At 36.5% G+C, this 18,600-nt stretch overlaps 2 protein-coding genes and 2 pseudogenes across 11 annotated transcripts; 3 read left to right on the top strand and 1 right to left on the bottom strand.

The window, feature by feature from the left end:
• The first annotated feature begins 1 nt into the window (after position 1).
• LOC125211432 (putative serine/threonine-protein kinase PIX13) lies at positions 2–2,440 on the top strand. Of its 8 annotated transcripts, none has more exons than XM_048111222.2 (7): positions 2–173; positions 273–349; positions 513–714; positions 1,025–1,163; positions 1,241–1,377; positions 1,622–1,760; positions 1,858–2,440. In XM_048111222.2, the coding sequence occupies exons 3-7, from the start codon at positions 529–531 to the stop codon at positions 2,205–2,207; spliced, it is 951 nt and encodes a 316-aa protein (XP_047967179.1). In that variant the 5' UTR covers positions 2–173; positions 273–349; positions 513–528; the 3' UTR covers positions 2,208–2,440. The 8 variants fall into 8 exon arrangements, with proteins under 8 accessions (XP_047967179.1, XP_088923318.1, XP_047967178.1 ...); XM_089067192.1 differs by having other exon boundaries at positions 504–714; XM_048111221.2 differs by having other exon boundaries at positions 437–714.
• Positions 2,441–5,240: 2,800 nt separating this feature from the next.
• LOC125209654 (dehydrodolichyl diphosphate synthase 6 pseudogene) lies at positions 5,241–6,367 on the top strand (annotated as a pseudogene).
• Positions 6,368–7,070: 703 nt separating this feature from the next.
• On the top strand, positions 7,071–8,074 carry LOC125216505 (dehydrodolichyl diphosphate synthase 6 pseudogene; annotated as a pseudogene). The gene is made up of 2 exons (XR_016137203.1): positions 7,071–7,137; positions 7,204–8,074. The product of XR_016137203.1 is annotated as a dehydrodolichyl diphosphate synthase 6 pseudogene (transcript).
• A 29-nt stretch (positions 8,075–8,103) lies between these two features.
• On the bottom strand, positions 8,104–17,100 carry ATSAC1B (Phosphoinositide phosphatase family protein). 2 transcript variants are annotated; one of them, XM_048118238.2, is made up of 21 exons: positions 16,924–17,100; positions 16,667–16,828; positions 16,481–16,564; positions 15,165–15,292; positions 14,992–15,083; positions 14,672–14,729; positions 14,449–14,505; positions 14,315–14,348; positions 14,140–14,220; positions 13,412–13,518; positions 12,938–13,024; positions 12,777–12,854; positions 12,117–12,187; positions 11,926–12,024; positions 11,050–11,149; positions 10,128–10,236; positions 9,934–10,006; positions 9,173–9,266; positions 8,943–9,035; positions 8,703–8,769; positions 8,104–8,447 (listed from the first exon to the last, which is right to left on the bottom strand). In XM_048118238.2, the coding sequence occupies exons 2-21, from the start codon at positions 16,812–16,814 to the stop codon at positions 8,317–8,319; spliced, it is 1,791 nt and encodes a 596-aa protein (XP_047974195.1). In that variant the 5' UTR covers positions 16,815–16,828; positions 16,924–17,100; the 3' UTR covers positions 8,104–8,316. The 2 variants fall into 2 exon arrangements, with proteins under 2 accessions (XP_047974195.1, XP_047974194.1); XM_048118237.2 differs by having other exon boundaries at positions 16,667–17,100.
• Positions 17,101–18,600: the final 1,500 nt, after the last annotated feature.

Raw genomic sequence — 18,600 nt, 5'->3', positions numbered from 1 at the left:
GCGTCCTCTCAATGAGTTCCCGTCCCAAGCCATGGAATGAAATACTACTGCACGAACTAAGTACTCCATGGAAAGAGTTGAATTGTTGATTGTGGAATGAAATAAAATATGGTGTGGGGTCCATAGTGTTGACCAAGTGCTGCTCGTGGAACAAGGAGAGATCCATTTGTCTGGTAATCAATCACGCGTTTGAAAAATTTCAGTGAAGATTGTGTAAAAATGTCAAGGATTTATGATTTATGGGAGAAATTGGTCGGCGGTGTTCTCGACAGGGAGGAGCTCCGGCGACTTGCCCTTCGCTCCAGCTCCAGTTTATCCGATTACTCCTCGCGCTTCAGTTTCGGTTTCGGTAAGATTTGAATACTTAGGTTTGAATACAGAACTATCAAATCAAAATTGCGTGGGATTTCAAGTGATGATGCGTGCGTGGGTTCAGGAGACATACTATTGCCCACTCCGAATTTGAAGGTTTACAGTCTCAGTGATTTGAAGTGTGCGACCAGGAGTTTCAGGTCTGGTATTTCGGGAATGGGAGGTTTTGGCACAGTGTATAAGGGATGGGTGGATGAGAAGAGCCTGCAGCCTTCGAAACAGAGGACTGGGGATGGTTGCGATCAACAAGTTGAATCCCCGGAGCATGAAGGGCTTTCAAGAATGGCCGGTAACTCGTACTCATTCGTGTGTGTCAATCTTGGAGTTTATATGGAGAGTGAGGTGTGAATGAAACAATCATATCCGCTTGATATGTGTGTGTGTCTATACATGTTTGTGTAATTTCTAGTCTGTGTAAGCATTGGTATGATTGTGCTTATCTTGGAGTACATGTCTGGTGGCAATACTACATTTTTACTCGTAATGAGAACATTGTTGTATCATAATGATATTTATGTTTTCCTTTATCTCGACTTACTAGGGAACATTGTTCTATCATAATCATATTTATGTTTTTGCTTATCTCGACTTACTAATGCTACAGCTTCTCTGTTATATCACAAGAACTTAGATGCTTAACTTGGATATGCAGTCAGAGGTGAACTTTTTAGGAAGGTTGACGCATCCCAACTTGGTTAAGCTCTTGGGATACTGTTGGGAAGATGGAGAAGAACTGCTGCTTGTCTACGAATTTATGCAGAACGGAAGCCTTGAAAGTTATCTTTTTAGTCGTAAGAAACTTTACTTGAAAAATACAGAGAGAGAGAGAGCAATGAGTATACTAATCTGGCCTGTTTTTAACATGCAGCATGTGCTTTTACAAATTCATTGCCGTGGGATATAAGACTAAAAATAGCGATAGGAGCTGCAAAGGGACTGGCTTTTATGAATGCTTCGGACAGAAATTATCGAGACTTTAAGGCCTCAAACATTCTTCTTGATGGGGTAAGATTGTTTAGTGTTATTTATGGTGCTAGACTAAGATTTCCTTCTCTATCTATATTTTGTTTTAACTATTTTAAATAAGTTAAGCTTATTTAGTTACATGTACAAGCAATTAGTTGATATCTTTTCATCATAATCCAGACAATCTTCTTTAGATGTGTAGTTTTTTGTATGTTCCCTCTCAATACAGCAGATAGAGAATTCTTTAGCATATCACTGATAGCATTTCTATGGTCTTTTGTAGAGTTTCAATGCAAAAATATCGGATTTGTGGTTAGCGGAACTGGAGCCTTGTGGAGGGAACGCAACACTCAAAATACCGATAGGAGCAGCAAATGAAATGGCTTTTCTGGACGCTTCATACAGTATTTATCAAAGAACAGGTGACCACTCTTATATACATTCCTGCATTTTGTATTTCTGTATATTCTCCTGAACTGGCTGCAATCGGTTAAGTTACTTTTTTTTTTTTAACATTAGGACATCTAAAGGAGAAGAGCGACGTGTATGGGTTTGGCGTGGTGCTGCTCGAGCTGCTGACAGGCTCGAGAGGCCATGACACGCAACGGGCACAGCAGAACCTGGTGGATTGGATGAAGCCCCTTCTCTCCCAGAAACGGAAACTGAAAACCATCATGGATGCGCGACTACAAGGCCAGTATTCGTCCAAGGCAGCAGCACAGGCTGCTCAACTCACCCTCAGATGCTTGGAGCAAGAGCCCAGAAAGCGGCCTCCAATGAAAGAGGTGGCTGAGATCTTGGAACAGATTGCAGCCATGGAAAAACCGAGAGTGTCCAATATAAAAGAAGAACCGAAGAGGCCAAGATAATCCTCCGAAAGAGGCCTACGGTTGATACCGTCCTAATACACTTTATTTTCCGAGATATTTAGCTCTTCTAAAGATGAGCTATTTATAGGGATCCTACGAACTCTAATCTAGGAAAGTGAATCAACCTATACAAGGAAACAAATCCTCAATATTTAAACTAATCTTTCAACAATCTCCATAATAATGAAAATAATCTCAAGAGATAATGGAGATCATTAGCTTGATCTCTATCATCGCATCAATCGAGAAGATAGATGATCAAAGGTGATGTATCACTTAAGTGTATATGGTGTTTTTGCATTTTAGTCACTCTTAACAAAATGTTGCACTCCTTTTCCAAGGAAATGTATGTGTTTCTGAAATATGAGTATGCCAATGCATTCAGATTTATCCCCTCTAAAAATTGTTTGCTTATATCATAAATTATTGATGACTTCATATATGCATGATTTATAGAAGTGAATACTAGTAGTTTAGGAAATATAATTAAAATATATGATTGAGATACCATTTTTTTGGAGAAGATAAAATACCAATTTTTGGACATATTCATGTCCCACCAACTACTCCATCCATCCCAAAAGAAACCAACTTTATATTTCTGGAATTGCCACTTTAACTCCTTTTTTCAATCAACCGTATTTCTTGTCATATTATATAGTACTAAATCATTAAACCAAGGTATACGACCGACCAATTTTGGTAAAATAATCATAAAAGTATAGTTGAAAAAGCAATTAGAGAGAGAGAGAGATATGAAGAAGACAAAAATTGAAGAAGAAAATAATTTTTGATAATATAAAAGGGGAAAAGGGAAGAAAATTAAAAGAGTGGTAATTCAAAAATCCAATAGGACAAGCTTTGCTTAAGAAAAAATTACTATATGTAAAATCAAGAAACCTTTATCTTAAAAGGGTCTATATGCATGAATTGTCACAGTTTTGGTAGATTATATAGCGCCAAATATATGAGTAGAGCTCTAATATGACCTATTGAGAGCATCTGTAGCGGTTGAAAAAACGCCGTCCGTTCGTCCGTTCCAGCGGCAAGGACAAGCTCGTCCGCCACTGCAAGCCGTCCGTCCGTGCCGCTGAACAGCCCTACGTGGCACGTTGTGATTGACCAACGGCTTAGCCGTTGGCAAAAATTGATTTTTCTTTTTTCTTTTTAAAAATTCAGAAATAATTCGAAATAATACCAAAAAAAAAAATTGGATTCCCAAAAAATTGAGCCGTTTATGGACGTTTTTTTGGATTTTTATTATTTTTTTAATCCCAAAATCATCTATAAATACACACATTCATCATCTACTTTTCACATAAAATTATCTCTCATTCATACTTTTTTCAAACTAAATCATCTACATCTTCCTCTCTCATTAATTATGTAATTTTTAATTTTTAGGATTTGAATTATGTAATTTTTAATTATTTTGTAATTTGTAATAGTATTCCGGGTATTTTTAATGCATTTTAATATTGTGGAAATGTTTTAATTTAAATTGAATAATAGAACGGTGAGACTCTTGAGCTTGTCTTTAGCTAAGAGCACGAATGTGGGTGTTGTGCTCTTAACTAAGGACAAGGAATAAAAGTGGGTCTGGACCCACTTCCGTACTCTTAGCTAAGAGCACGGATGAGGATGCTCTAAGACACACAGTTGCACATTATATGAGGATGTAATAGGCAAATAAAAAAAAATGGAAGAATTGTATTAACCGAAACATAAATAAATGAAGCTAAATGTCAAATGCAAAATTTACCTAATTGAATATATGCAGCTGCAATAATTGAGTGAGATGATGGACGAGGATAAAATATGGTCTGAATATATGCAGCTGCAATAATTGATCGCATTCCTCCTTGTCTCATCATAAAAAATAGATCTTAAATTCATATTTTTATTAATTTCTTAGTGTTTGCCACATGTATACGTGCCAGCGGCGGATGCAGGTGGGGTCGCGCGGGGTCGGCCAACCCCACCGCCGTCCCCAGAGAACCGCCGGAAGACTCCTCCCAACAGCCCCCGACCCCACGGCATTCGGAACTCCGCCCCACGATTCATCCTCAAACCTCAAGCAGCACAGCTTTTCCGATGAACTCAAGCAGCGCAGCTTTTCTTCTTTTTATGTATTGGGCTTAGGTTTAGGCTTTTTATTAATTAAAAAATACAATTAATACTTTTCCTTTTAACAATTTTATCTTTATATAAGTGTTTAAACTTTATTTATAAATAAGAAATTTCGATTTCTAGTTTAATGATCATCTTTTAATCATGATTTATTACTTTCTAGTTTTATTTTTAGTAGTTTATTGATTATTTTTTAATCATGTTTTATTAGATTTTACTTTTATTTTAATATAGTAGGAGTAGTAACTGATAATTTTTTTATCTAGCTTTAATAAATTTTCTTTTGATCATTGATTTTAATTACTTTTCATTCAGGTTAATGGATACATTTCTTTTATAAAGATTTTGCGCTTTCGTATGTTCTTCTAGTACTAATGTTGAACACGAACAACGACTAAAAGATATATCCATAGCTATTTTCAATAAAATAACTTTAAGTTAGCTTCAAAACATGAATACTCGTAGAAGTCGATTATCGCGCTTAATATAAAATAGAGATATTTCATTTGCAATGTATTTTTATTACTATTTTATATATTTAAATATTACTCCTTATATTAGTTTTCTTGTCCGACCCCACCATTTTTAATTCCTGGATCCGCCATTGATACGTGCAATATTAAAATGACAAAAACTAAATTATACTAGTACTACTATATAAAATAAAATCTTATCTGCATGTATGCACGTTTGTGTTCATAAACATATGTATTCATTTACCGATCATTGCAATAAACACAAGAAATTTGTGATTCCATTTTTGCCACTCTTTTTCATAAATTTGAAACTATATTTTCCAGCCAGAATTTGCTCCCAATAATCGCCCATACCAAGACCGTGCAACTAATATTTCACTAAAAACTTGTTAAAAAAACAATTCACTTTTTTTTTCTTTCTATTTTCACTGTTTGTTAACTTACTGTATTTGATGAAATCGATTCATGTTTTCTCTCTTGTGCCTTCCTTTCACTTCAAAAGGTAATCTTGAAAAAATTGTGTTAGTCTGTATTTCCCCATTCTTCTATTCATATGTGATTGTGTGCAAATGTATAGTTTAAAAGCACATGATCTTTTGTTTAGTAGTTAAGTCGATTCTGGAACACGTTAGGCAAGCGATGGAGCGGCTGTTTGGGAGCTCCGTGAGCTATATCAGACGATGCATTTTCCGCGTCCTCTCAATGGGGCCCGTCCCAAGCCACCTTGCGTTCATCCTGGATGGGAACAGGAGGTACGCGAGGAAATGGAACTTGGGGGAGGGGATGGGCCACAGGGCCGGATTCCTCTCCCTCATGACCATCATGAAGTACTGCTACCAGCTCGGTGTCAAGTACGTTACCATCTACGCCTTCAGCATCGACAACTTCAAGAGGAAGCCAGACGAGGTGCAGGCTGTGATGGACCTCATGCTTGAGAAGATCGAAGGCCTATTAAAGGAGGAGAGCATCATCAACCAGTATGGAGTCAGAGTGGAGTTTGTTGGGAATTTGAGGCTGTTGAGTGATCCTGTTCGCGTTGCTGCTGAGAAGGCCATGAGAGCCACTGCTGCCAATAGCCGAGCCATTCTTCTCATCGCTGTTGCCTACACTTCCACTGATGAAATCGTGCATGCTGCTCATGAGTCCTGCTTAGGCATCGGTGAGGGGAAGGATGTGATGATCAAGGTGGACGATGTGGAGAAGCGTATGTACATGGGGGTGGCGCCTGATCCGGATATGCTGGTGAGGACTTCAGGGGAGACGCGCCTTAGCAACTTCATGCTGTGGCAGACCTCTGGCTCGTTGCTGTATTCGCCCAGGGCGCTGTGGCCGGAGGTGGGGCTGCGCCACCTTGTGTGGGCGGTGTTGAATTATCAGAGGGCTCAGCCTTACCTAGAGAGGAGAAGGAAGAAGCTGATGTGATGATTTTTTGTCTTTTTTTTCCCATTTTGTTTCTGGTACAGTTTGTTTTTGTATGATTTTCGAGTTTAAGAATAAGCATTGAAAGGTGTTGCACACTTGGTATCGAGTGTAAATCCAGAGAGTTTGCAGCAACTGATCATTCTTGGCAAGAAAGGGATATGATAATCAATGAAATAATAGATGTTTATGACAGAGCCAATGGAAAGGACTGCACAAATACATAAATCCTCTGAAAATAGTAGTATAACAAAAGAGTTGATTGATGGTAACTACAATCTAGGACAAATCACAGCAAATGTAGTGAATTTATAACTTCAGAAATCTGTCAAGATCCAAATACCCTTTAATTCAACTGCATCACCACTTTGTATCCCCACGAAGGCAAAGGAAGTAACAATGTGGATATGATGTACTTTGTGATTCCATTCTAGAATGTAGCAAGGGCCCTTTTAAGCTTTTGTTATGATAACAATAAAAAACATGCAACAGATCTCACAAGATTATCCATGTATAAGAAAAATATGGAATCAAGAAATGTGAAAGTTGAAGTGAAATGTGGTACTACTAATACTTAATAAACAGAACACACCTAAAAGGAGCTGAAATTTCTCTTATTCATTGTATATAATATTTTGGTGTTGAAGTGTTAACACATGTATAAGTTGTTGATTTTGAGAAAATGCAAAACTTGTGACTTGAACAGCTAGCTAAATTTATGTTTCCATCCCACATTTGGCCCTAATTCTTGGCCCACACCAAGAATGTGCTACAATTCTAATTACCATGCAACTAATTTACTAATATTAAGACTTGCTCTAAAATATTTGTGTTGCAGTTTGATATTCAAAAGGGTTTTTTCTCAGCTTAGATTAAATTGATGCAGCAAAGTTCTTCCACAATAGGTAATCTTGAATTGCTTCTGTTTATGCTCCGAATTAGTGAAAAATGCTAACTGGCTTTTATGAAAGATTAAGGTATAAATATGGAGAAGCAGAGCGGCAGTGTAGTGGTTCGGTTGTTGGGGAGTTTGGTGGGCTATATGAGGAGGTTCCTGTTCCGCTTCCTGTCCGTGGGGCCCATACCACACCACGTGGCGTTCATCCTAGACGGGAACCGGAGGTACGCCCGGAAGTGGAAGATGGACGACAGGATGGGGTACAAGATGGGGTTCCTGGCCCTGATGAGGCTTATGAGGTGCTGCCATGAGCTCGGGGTGAAGTACATAACGGTCTACGTGTTTAGCATCGAGAACTTCAAGAGGAGGCCCGAGGAGGTGCAGACGGTGATGGAACTGATGCTCGAGAAGATCGAAGGGTTGATCAAGGAAGAGGGCATATTGAATCAGTATGGAGTGAGGGTGGTGTTTGCGGGGAATCTGAAGCTCTTGTCTGAGTCTGTGAGGATTGCTGCGGAGAAGGCCATGAGGGTGACGGCTCATAACAAGAGTCTCGTTCTGGTGGTGGCCGTCGCCTATACTTCAACGGATGAGATGACGCACGCTGCTCAGGAGTGCTGCCGAGACAAGGCTGATCATGGAAGCCAGCAGCAGCTAGTCGAGTTAGCAGATGTCGAGAGGCATATGTACATGGCAGTCGCGCCTGATCCAGAAATTCTTTTGCGCACCTCAGGAGAGACGCGTCTCAGCAACTTCATGCTCTGGCAGACTTCCAACTCGCTGCTGTATTCGCCTGCGGCGTTGTGGCCGGAAGTTGGGCTGCGCCACCTCGTCTGGGCGGTGCTGAACTTCCAAAGGGTCCAGCCTTACCTCCACAAGAGGAGGAACCATCTATATCTTTCTACTCAGCAATAAGCATTTTTCATTTGCATTAAAATTTAAAAGCTTTCATAGTTATGAATTTAAGAGGATATCAACATCAAACGAAATAGATTACAATAGAGGAACCGAGGTTTACAAGTGGCTGATTATATGTATATTGAGAAAATAAGTGGGTTAAGTATATGTATCAGCTAAATAAAATGTGAGTTTCACAATGAAAGAATACAAGTAGAATATAAGTTAACAATAGTAGCAGACTAGCTACAGAGTTGCTGCATGTAGCTAAAATCCTCGGAGCCCAGAATCAACGTCTAGGTTGGTGCAGACGAGGGCGATTACAGAAGGTGCGGCCATTGGACCTTACAAATACTGCTATAGCCAAACTCATGCTTGCCCACATGAAGGAAAATAATAAACTCCATAGATCGTGTCGAGCTACAAAACAACAAGATACTAATTAGTGGTACTCAATGCTATATGGATCAGGAGATGCATAAGAAACTATACATGAGTAAGCAGTTAGACTAATGCATTTAACTTCGAGAACTGTTCATTGATAAAGTGGCAACGACAGTTCAGCATGTGACATTGTAAAAAGCTAGATTTGTAATACTCTAGAAAAACATATTAACATTTGTAAATGGAGTTCAAAACTAGAAGCAAAAGCATTGACAAGAAAGGCATTCGTACCTCGTCTAAGTGACAACAGTGCGAAGAAGAAGCCAATCAGAATCACTCCCAAAGCCAATGGAAAGGACTGCAAGACGTGCAAAAAATTGTAATATAAGTCCCGTATTCAACTAGTTAGCATAAATAACATGAGCATAGTTATATTTGAATAGATTATTAGGGTTACACGATTAAAATGACTTTTCAAATAAATAATTACATATTTAATGGGGAGAAAGCTAGTAAATATAGATTACTTACTGCCACTGCCTCAATACCGCCTTTCTTTGCTGTAGGAGTCATGCTTCGAGAAAGAGAAACAATATAATGCCCTTGTATTAAATCACTAGCATCCTTCAAAACAGAATCAAAGCTTAAATTACACAGCTAAATGCTTAAACTAGATGAGCCAGAACTGGGAGTATATTTGAGCATTAATCTATTCAACAACTTTCCAAGCCAATTAAAACGAGGAGGGAAAGCATGCACACCTGCTTTGTACCATCAGCGAAGTTGTTTAAATAATATCGCATGAGAGCATTTTTGCCATCATTCAGAATACCTTGAATTGTTCTCTGGCCACATCTGTTATTCACCAAAAAAAATCAAAAAATCAAAAATCTTGTGAATTTATCCCAGTTAACATATATTGTTCCATCCAAAGTAAGGGGAAATTACTTTTAATATGATAAAAAAAACAAATTTTAAAAGCATACATATTTAGGATACTGATAACTTAAGAAGCTTCAGTAACATCAATGTGCTTATGAGGTTATTCACAAAGTCTAGTCTGGATGACTTGAGTTATTTTAAATTTTGAATTGAGGAAGTCCATTTCAATGTGCTTATAGTGTCCTGACAAGAAGAACAATCTCACACTAAAGCTCATATTTAGATTGCTGAAGAAAATCAGCCCTAAATCTTTCTCTCCCCTCCTTAGTTATTTGAATCCTCTCTTTGAAAATATGAAAAAACTTAAAGCTAATTGCTGAAGTTTATTTCCCCAGGTATACTTCAAACATGTGGACCTTTTTACAGATTAACTACTTTAACATTCACTAAAATCATAAGCCCACAATCACTCAAAGCAGACTAAAGTATGAAACTGGAACTGATTAAAGAACATAAGAAGGTACAGATTAATATACCATAGTGTTGTTGTAGTGAAACTTTTATTTACCATCAAATTATTTTCTCCAGAGGACCACTCAGGAATCAGTGCTAGTTTTATCAAAGGGATAAAAATATATACCTGACAAAATCCCCCTTTAAAGCAGGAGTACCAGAATACTGGATGCTTACTTCATCCCCATGGTTAGCCCACACTGGAAACAAAAGTAGAGTGATGGAAAGGTTTGAGAAGGATGATGGGCCATAAATGATTGTAGCAACTAGCTAGAATGTAGCCCAAATTAAGAATATTGTTGATTAAAACTGGTGCATTACAAATTTTAAAGCTGTTATCAAAATTGGGGTGTGAACTGATAATCTCCTCAGCTTCAAAAATACCAAGCCGCCGGAGTTGGAATTCCAGCATTTTACGTGCTATCATGCTCTGCAAATAAAAGATGAAGAGGAAAAATTGAATGAGAAATGCTTCCCTAGAACCAGAAATAATTACACGTTTTATTTTGTGGGGGCATTGGGGCGGGATGAATGATAACATTTGCTATTGCTACATTTAATCAAATATGCATTACATTCAAATCAAGAGAAAATTGCTCCCCCAGCAAACTTAACATTTTGTGCTTAATAAATAGCACATCTTGCATCTGTTTGTTTCAGTAAAACAGGTATTAAAAGCTCATGTTCCCAGTAAGTTTTCTGAAAGTATAACTGCATACAAGATGATACTCGTTGAAATTGTCTCAAGCCCAAGAGTGAATTCTCCATCCATCAAAACAAGTAGCGATGACATAGAAAGAACCACTGAGGCCTTGAAAACTTTGGAATCATCTCAATCATTTCAAATTTTCATCTACCATTGTAACTTTTGGTCTCTGTGAAAACTTAAATCAGTTTTCTTTCTAGGAAAAGTTAAATATAACAAAGCTCTAAGTTTAGCTGGTTTAAGAAATATCTCTCAAACTAAAAGAATACTAGACATAAAACCTTAAAAAGATGTAGTATGCTTTTACAAGATTCACATATTCTTTAATTTGAAATACATCACCATTCACCAATCTGTATCCTTACAAAGATGATAAATAACTGGAAATGATAAGGCGTAGATCTATCTATGATAAAGTGTTGATAAATTTACGGAAACACAATAAAGCTTTACAGAAGCTAACTAATCCTACATCATTTAGTTTCAGTAATAATTTGGGAACAAGAAACTTTTCAAGTTTAAGAAAACAAAACGTACCTGAGTTACATTTGTACGGTCCAAGCAGTCTATGCAATTGGTCCTCACAACTCCTCCTTGAGTTTCAACCTTTTCCCCCTTCTCATTTAACAAAAAGTACCTATAGTACAAACAAAGCAGTAAGGACCTGAAATCCCTAAAACTCACACACAGAGTAAATGCTACAAATTACATAGTCAAATATTTGGCTTGACACCAACGATTATGACTGCAAAACTTTTGTTTTTCTTCTGGATTTAAAGAAATTTCAATTCCAAAGTCGAAGACAAATGCAGTTTAAAAGCAATTCCCTTAATTTTGTTAGGTGCTTCTGAACAAAATTCCCTTAATTTTAACAGATACCAATTTTTTGTGGAAAGTCTCATTCTATCACAAACATGTAAAGCTGATTTTCAGCTCACTTAACTTCAGAAGCAGAATACTGAAAGACAAAAAATTGGAATAACTACAAGCTGTTGACACAAAATTTTAACACTGTTAAGGTAAGTGGAGAACAGCAAGATTTTGTTCTATATCTTTATGCTTTTAATGCTCATTCCATAGTATTATTAATGCTTTTTGGAGATTAACCATCTACAAGCCTGGAATCTACAAACCTTTTGTTCATCTTCTAAGAGCTCTCTGTGTTAAATGGATCAGTAAACAAAGTTTTAACAGTCAATATGATTTTCCCTTCTCGAGGGAGAAGGAATCAACTTTGAACAGTTAAGGCTAAAAGCAAATTCATTTCACCACAACTATCATAACAGGAACAGAAAATACGGAATAGTTTCATAGACAATGCAAACTATGAAATGTGTAAAGCAAGCAGTTCTTTGAAGAAACTAAACAGACTCGAGCAAGAAAACCATAAGTTCGTCCAAAAAGTAACCGCACCTGCTTTTAATGAGAAAATCCTCAATTTGTTCGTAAAGAATGGATAAGCGCTCAAAGTGGACATGCCCACATATCTTGTGAAAATCAAAGTGCAGATATCTGAAAAATATTGTAAGTGAGGATATAGTGATTTCACACCCAAGTGATCGTCATGTATAGCTGCAAAATAATAAGATTGAAACAGAATCTACCTCACATCATCACTAACAATAGGTTCCACTGCCTGGCAAAACTTTTCAGACAAGCGTCCCTCATTTCCATGCTGTTAAAATATTCAAAGAAATAGGGCGTGAATACCAAGTTTACCAACAAGAAAATAGATTGTACACAACATAACATATAACATGGCAGGAGTTACTTTGTCATTCCGAACAAAGAAAGGGGATCTAGAATGGAATATCAGTAAAAGGGAAAATAAAATCATTACTATTGTTTAGCTGAAAGAGATGTTACATATAGGCATATGGCCACCCTCATCCACTTATTTGTTTTAACACCAGTTTCACCTTGGCAGTAGAATTCCAATATGTGTACCAGTCCTAGGGTTTTCCAACCTATGTTCTGGTTCTTATGATCCCTTCAAATGATGAGAACTCCTTTTCGAACTAGCACAGGTGATTATGAACCCTTTTTTTCTAAAATATAAAGCATTTTCAGGACACTATTTTTTTTCAAAAAAGAAAAAGTATTGTAAAATCAATTTTTATTACATCTTTATAGTAGATATATTTTTGTCTTTTAACAACTATAGGTGACTAATCAGGTACATTATTGTTGAGAAATATTCAGGTAAAGTGCAACCATGATGAAGATGGAAGTCTGCATTGTGCAACAAAATGGTTTCTATGTACCTTGTTCACTAGATCAACTGCAAGAACATTTCCATATTTCTTTCTTAAATCCAAAAAATGTCTTTCAGCCACTCGAGGCTGCACAAATGTGTAGAGGAATCAGCAAACCAGATGTGATATGTTAGGCCAGAACATTATAAGAAGATTAATAAAAGACTTACCGCTTCCTCAGGTTTCACGATTTCAAAATTTGGCTTATATGTCAAATCAACAATCTGATCCCAAAGAAATGGCATGGACCCTCGCACCTAAAATAGGAAATTAGTTTATCAGGCCATAATAGTAAGATACTGTAAAATAACAATTAATCATTTGATTGGATACATATCATGCATAACTGAAACTCTCACACCCTAATGAGCACCTTAAGTAAGTATCTATATCTATAAGTGAACAGTATGCAGTATAGCGACCATATTGGTGGTGCTAGGCAAGTAAACAAAAAGCAATTAGAATTCAATCTACAAAAGAAACAAATAAATGTGGTTTTGCACCAACATTGTGCAAACCTAAACTAATTAGATGGTATCCATCCATTTATAACATTTCATTACTGCAAGAAGTTCTCAAGGCATTGCAATACAAAAAATGTAGTACCACATATAAATCTTATCGTAACCCTATGAGAGTTTTACCTGGATAAAGGACGCAGTGTGCCCATTAATTTGTATGATTTGTTCAGTTTCCACAAAATTTGCAACAAAACCATCCGAATCAGCTCCTCTTCTCCACATTCTTGTGCCTAACAACAAAGTACAAGTGGGACAAAAGGATATTATTAATTCTCCCGCATCATAGAAATGGTTCTAACTGGAACAGATTATAAATCCTTGATCAGAGTATTTTTTAAAGAAAAAAAGGAAGAGGAAGAAGAAGTACAACAGAGTGAAAGTTTATGTGTTATAGTATTTCTGTCAAAATCAATGGTTCAGAGTTTGCGGCTTTTATCAAAGTTAGTTGTAATTGATGAGTTCCCAGATCCCACATCACAAAAGAGCAAGATGCCAGAATAAGAAGGCAGAATTCCAAAATCAAGAACCAAATAGTATTATAATAAAATACTTGGCAGAGAGATCCCAATGGATGCCTTTCAAGAATACCATGTCATATTCCCGACCAAATCTCAGTAGCAACATGCACAAGCACATTTTGCCTGAACACTTCAAATTAAGTTTAGACGGACCAGTGGTTCATGTAATATCAGAAATTAATTGCACAAAGTCTCATAAACATAAGTGCAGGTTCTGAGAAAGAAATCCAAGTAACTTGGGGCAATAGATGTTGGAAGACAGAAACAAATAGAAAATGGAGACAGAGAGGAAGTAGTGAGAATGTGAGATACTGATTAAAATAAACAGATTACCTGTTCTTCTCGTGCATCTTCGTGCAATTAGTGCAACATCAAGGATTTCCTTCCCAATGGCTGCTTGAATGTTCTGAAAGCCTAATGACTTGTCAAGGCATCACTTATTATAAAATTATTATTCTAACATTATGGGGCATGAGTTACTAGAATATCAGGACATTCGAAAGGATACTGCCTTGAATGACAGGGAGTAGGTATGGGTCAAGCTGCATGAGGATGATTTCTGATTCAGTTACTACAATATAAAAAGAAAAACTTCCTAGAAAAAAAATTGAAGTACTCATATGATTTATCCAGAAACTTGACCTTGCTGTCTATAAGAACTTCCAGCATATAGTTGTTCCAAAGAAATCGAGGGTCAGCCTGGAGACAGAATGTACACACAGTAAATTAGTGTGAGGACTGCAGTCAACATAGATATAGAAAACCCAAACCCCAAACTGCTCTCAGCAAGAAGATTAAGCTGCTACATGGGTAGAAACACAGTTTGGAAGATTTAGGTTTCAGCATTAATCATTCAGAAACTCACTTGTCTCCAAAGAGGCAGCAATTTTGACTCATCACCCAAATCATTCAGCCGCTGAGCACTGCCAGAAAATCACAAGTATTGATAAGACCAATTGTTTGAAGTACCAAACATCCTGGACTTGGAAAAAGTAGAAATATAAGTGCTATTTCATTTTAAAATTTTTAAGTGAAGTCATATTTTTGGAAGCACTTCATGTTACTAATAGGCAATATCAAAGCTCTCCCAACGAGTCTCATAAACAACACACTAACAAGAGAAAATAATTACAGGAACAAATAAACAATATAAGAAATCACTGGGTACATGTGCAAAAACTTCACCTCAGGGTCATATTCACATCATAGGAGAAATATAGGCCTGGAGTCCTCTCTGCAACTTTTAGCAAGCGAGAAAACTCGGTCTCCATCTTTTTCTGTTCAACAGAGGTATATATTAAAGTGACTTGGAAAACAATAATTTACTTTAATTGTAAGATGGTGGACATTGCCAGTACCTGTTCTTCTGGAAAATTCTTGAGCGAGTGGTCGCATGGAAAAACCTTCAATGATGTTACTTTGAAAATGGAGTGACCAAGATAAGATCCAACACATTCACGTCCAGTTATCACTAATAAATATGACCCTAAAGTAAACAATATGAAAAATCAATATTGTGGAGAAACAATGATGAAACTAAGGACCTATAAAAAAGATAATTAGGGCAACCATCAACTTGAGAAAACATATTGCAAGCAAGAGAATGGGAGTCAACTAAAGGTAAAATTGAGCAACCAAACTGTGCCTAATGTGCATACAGGCTGCACTCCATCTTTTTCCCGAAAGTCCTCTTTCTGGCAATTGAATTTCTCACTATTACAGTATTTGTTTCTTCAATTATTAATTTATGACTTGTTAGAGCCCAGTACATACAAGAACTTCTAAGTGGAGACAGAATCCTCTTCAGGTGCACACATGAGCTATGTCACCTCTCACATGGACTATTGTGTAGAAATAGCAGTTGCAGAGTGGACTTTGGAGCACTCCGTTGATTAATAAGACCGTAATAGCAGCTGAAGTGACAGATACCAGCAATGGGGCCAATTTTGCTAATTACACCTAGAAACCCCTACAAAATCCTTCTCAGTTTGGAGGTAGCGTTGCTCTTAGACAACCCTGCCCCTACCCTTAAGGTACCTACCTACAAGAGCAACCATACCAACTAATTTCTGGTAAGGTCGCTGAGGCCTAACTGAAACAAAGAGTATACATCACAATTTACAACGTCTAAGATTATTTCATCCAACTTTCAAGAACTCGCCTCCAACTCAACCCCTATCCAGAAATATCCCAGCAGTCACTGCTAACCTCGACCACATTTTTCACCCCAAGTCCATATCCTTCTAGAGTCAGTAGTATGAAGGAAACTTTCTATGGTAATCAGTGGATCAAGTTTATAATTTTATTCCACCAACAAAAGTACAGTGTTGAAATAACCACTTGGTGAATAGAAAATGTAAATCAGAAGTTTCAAACTCTCCAAAATGATTGCAAACACGCAAAATCGCAAAAGGCACTTGTGAGCAACAAGTTGATTCCTACTTTTTTGAATTCACAAGTAGAAGAAAAACTTCCTTTGACCATCATGAGGGGAAATTGAAACATGATCCTTCGTTTCTTTAATGCTTCTGATGGTGCAATGATAATCATCATACTAATAAATTTACTCACCTAGGTAACAAGTAGACCTTTTTGTGGTCACTATTCACTATTAACCAAAACACGATAGAACATGAATAAGTGCTAATTATCTTCTGGTAATTAAAAAACTTGCCTGCCAAAAGCTTGAGCATACCCACCACACCATAGATGGTCTGAATTTTAGGAACTCGAACCGTGTTGCATTGAGGTATTTCATCTATAGCACAAAAGGAGAGAAAATTAAAAAAGACAATTTCCACAATACCACAAAACTACAGTAGATTATCAAGAAGAGAAAAATGTTAAGGAATGAAATTACCAATAAGATTCATGGAGCCATCAAGGCGGCTAATAGCGAGAAACGATGCGGAGGATCCGTCAGTCGGCTCAACCAAGTACTGATCGGGGAATTCCCAGAGGCGCATTGTGGTATACAGCTTCTGCGCGGGATCTACCTTCTCCGCCATGATTTAGATCAGGACTGCAAATCAAAATCGAAATCCACTGAATTCGATCCAACTCGATTTGATCCGAAGGGGTAAATCGAAGATGAACAGATCACAGAAACATTCTTACAGAAAAATGTGAAAGGAATCGGAACGGAAGCAAAAGGCGATTGATTTAAGGCACCTAAATCGGGAGAGGGATTGGTCAAATGAAGGAAATTAGGAAAGGAATGGAGATGTGCGGACAAATTCAAAACGGAATTAACTGAAAATCCGTGTAAGTAGCTGCTGTTCTTGCCCTTACTGCAATATATTTCACTTTTTTCTATCTTATTCTTTTCTTTTTCTTTTTTTTCATTAGGTACCAGAGTAGGTTAAAATATTTTGTATGTATCTAATTAATTTCAAAATGATTATAGAATTTAATGTTACGAGCACAAGAAATAGGTGAAATTAACGGATTTCGTTGACCAAAAAGAACCCAATAATTGGGGCAGTAGTTTTTATTTCGAGAGTGGTTTTTCAGTTAAGTTGGGAATTAAATGTGTCAGCGGCGAAAACAAATAATGATGTGAGATTTAATAACGATAATTAAACAATCACTTTCACCTACTTTTTGCGATGAAAATTAAGGTGTATATACGTAGGTTTAACATATATACGTAGGTTTAACTTTTGCCTAAGCAAAATTTATCTTCTAATGCAATTTACTTTTTTCATAGTCTATATGTAGGTATACTTGTTAGTTGTCAGTTATAAATACTACATGTATGAATAATCATGATAATTACCGATCTAATAACGATAATTAAACAATCACTTTCACCTACTTTTTGCGATGGAAATTAAGGTGTATATACGTAGGTTTAACTTTTGCCTAAGCAAAATTTATCTTCTAATGCAATTTACTTTTTTCATAGTCTATATGTAGGTATACTTGTTAGTTGTCAGTTATACATACTACATGTATGAATAATCATGATAATTACCGATCTAATAACGATAATTAAACAATCACTTTCACCTACTTTTTGCGATGGAAATTAAGGTGTATATACGTAGGTTTAACTTTTGCCTAAGCAAAATTTATCTTCTAATGCAATTTACTTTTTTCATAGTCTATATGTAGGTATACTTGTTAGTTGTCAGTTATAAATACTACATGTATGAATAATCATGATAATTACCGATCTCCTAAAAATTCCTAAAAAAAATAAGTGTTCTCTCCATCCTTAATAATTTGTCATCATTTGATCCGGAATGTAATTAATTTTATAATAAAATACGAATAAGAATAAGTCAGTGTAACGTGGAGTCACTACAAAAAAAAGGTAAAAATGAAATATGACAAATTTTTAAGAATGGACAAAATGAAAATAAGTGACAAATTTTCTAGGAGTCACTCTTTGACCGGACACGGGTTTGAAGAAATGTAAAGAAAAGTTAGTTGAAAAAGTTAGTGGAATGTGGGACCCATTTTTTTATATTGGTTTTATAATAAATATGAGTGAATTGGGTTAGTGGAATGTGTGACCTACTTACTATTTATAGTAAAAATGAAGTGTGACTCTTAATTGGGGACGGACCGAAATGGAAAAGCGTGACTCTTAATGGGACGGAAGGAGTATTTGTTAAAAGAATAGAACTAGTCATAGTTTAAGGGAGTTGCTATATTTGGAAACAATAGCATCATTGTCGGCGCGCTAGCATGGATGTTAAATAATTAAAAAATTTAAGGATACATGCTTTAATTTAATTTAGATTTATCATCAATATGTTACAAAATTAAATTATTATTGGATACATA

This window comes from Salvia hispanica, chromosome 3, assembly GCF_029641045.1.
Source record: "Salvia hispanica isolate PSC_SH4W2 chromosome 3, Shi_PSC_v1, whole genome shotgun sequence".
In the NCBI taxonomy this organism is placed as follows: domain Eukaryota; kingdom Viridiplantae; phylum Streptophyta; class Magnoliopsida; order Lamiales; family Lamiaceae; genus Salvia; species Salvia hispanica.
Note: the sequence above shows the minus strand (reverse complement) of the source record. Positions and strands in the feature narration are given on the sequence as shown.

Bases quoted from the DNA above. Each gene is read 5' to 3' on its own strand.
- LOC125211432 (XM_048111214.2), top strand. From the start codon at position 220: ATGTCAAGGATTTATGATTTATGGGAGAAATTGGTCGGCGGTGTTCTC. The intron at 1,378-1,621 runs GTAAGATTGTTT...GGTCTTTTGTAG, and splicing joins CAAACATTCTTCTTGATGGG to AGTTTCAATGCAAAAATATC. The intron at 1,761-1,857 runs GTGACCACTCTT...TTTTAACATTAG, and splicing joins CAGTATTTATCAAAGAACAG to GACATCTAAAGGAGAAGAGC.
- ATSAC1B (XM_048118237.2), bottom strand. From the start codon at position 16,814: ATGGCGGAGAAGGTAGATCCCGCGCAGAAGCTGTATACCACAATGCGC. The intron at 14,506-14,671 runs GTGAGTTTCTGA...TTCTGTCTCCAG, and splicing joins TGCTGCCTCTTTGGAGACAA to GCTGACCCTCGATTTCTTTG. The intron at 12,188-12,776 runs GTACATAGAAAC...ATATTTTAACAG, and splicing joins CAGTTGATCTAGTGAACAAG to CATGGAAATGAGGGACGCTT.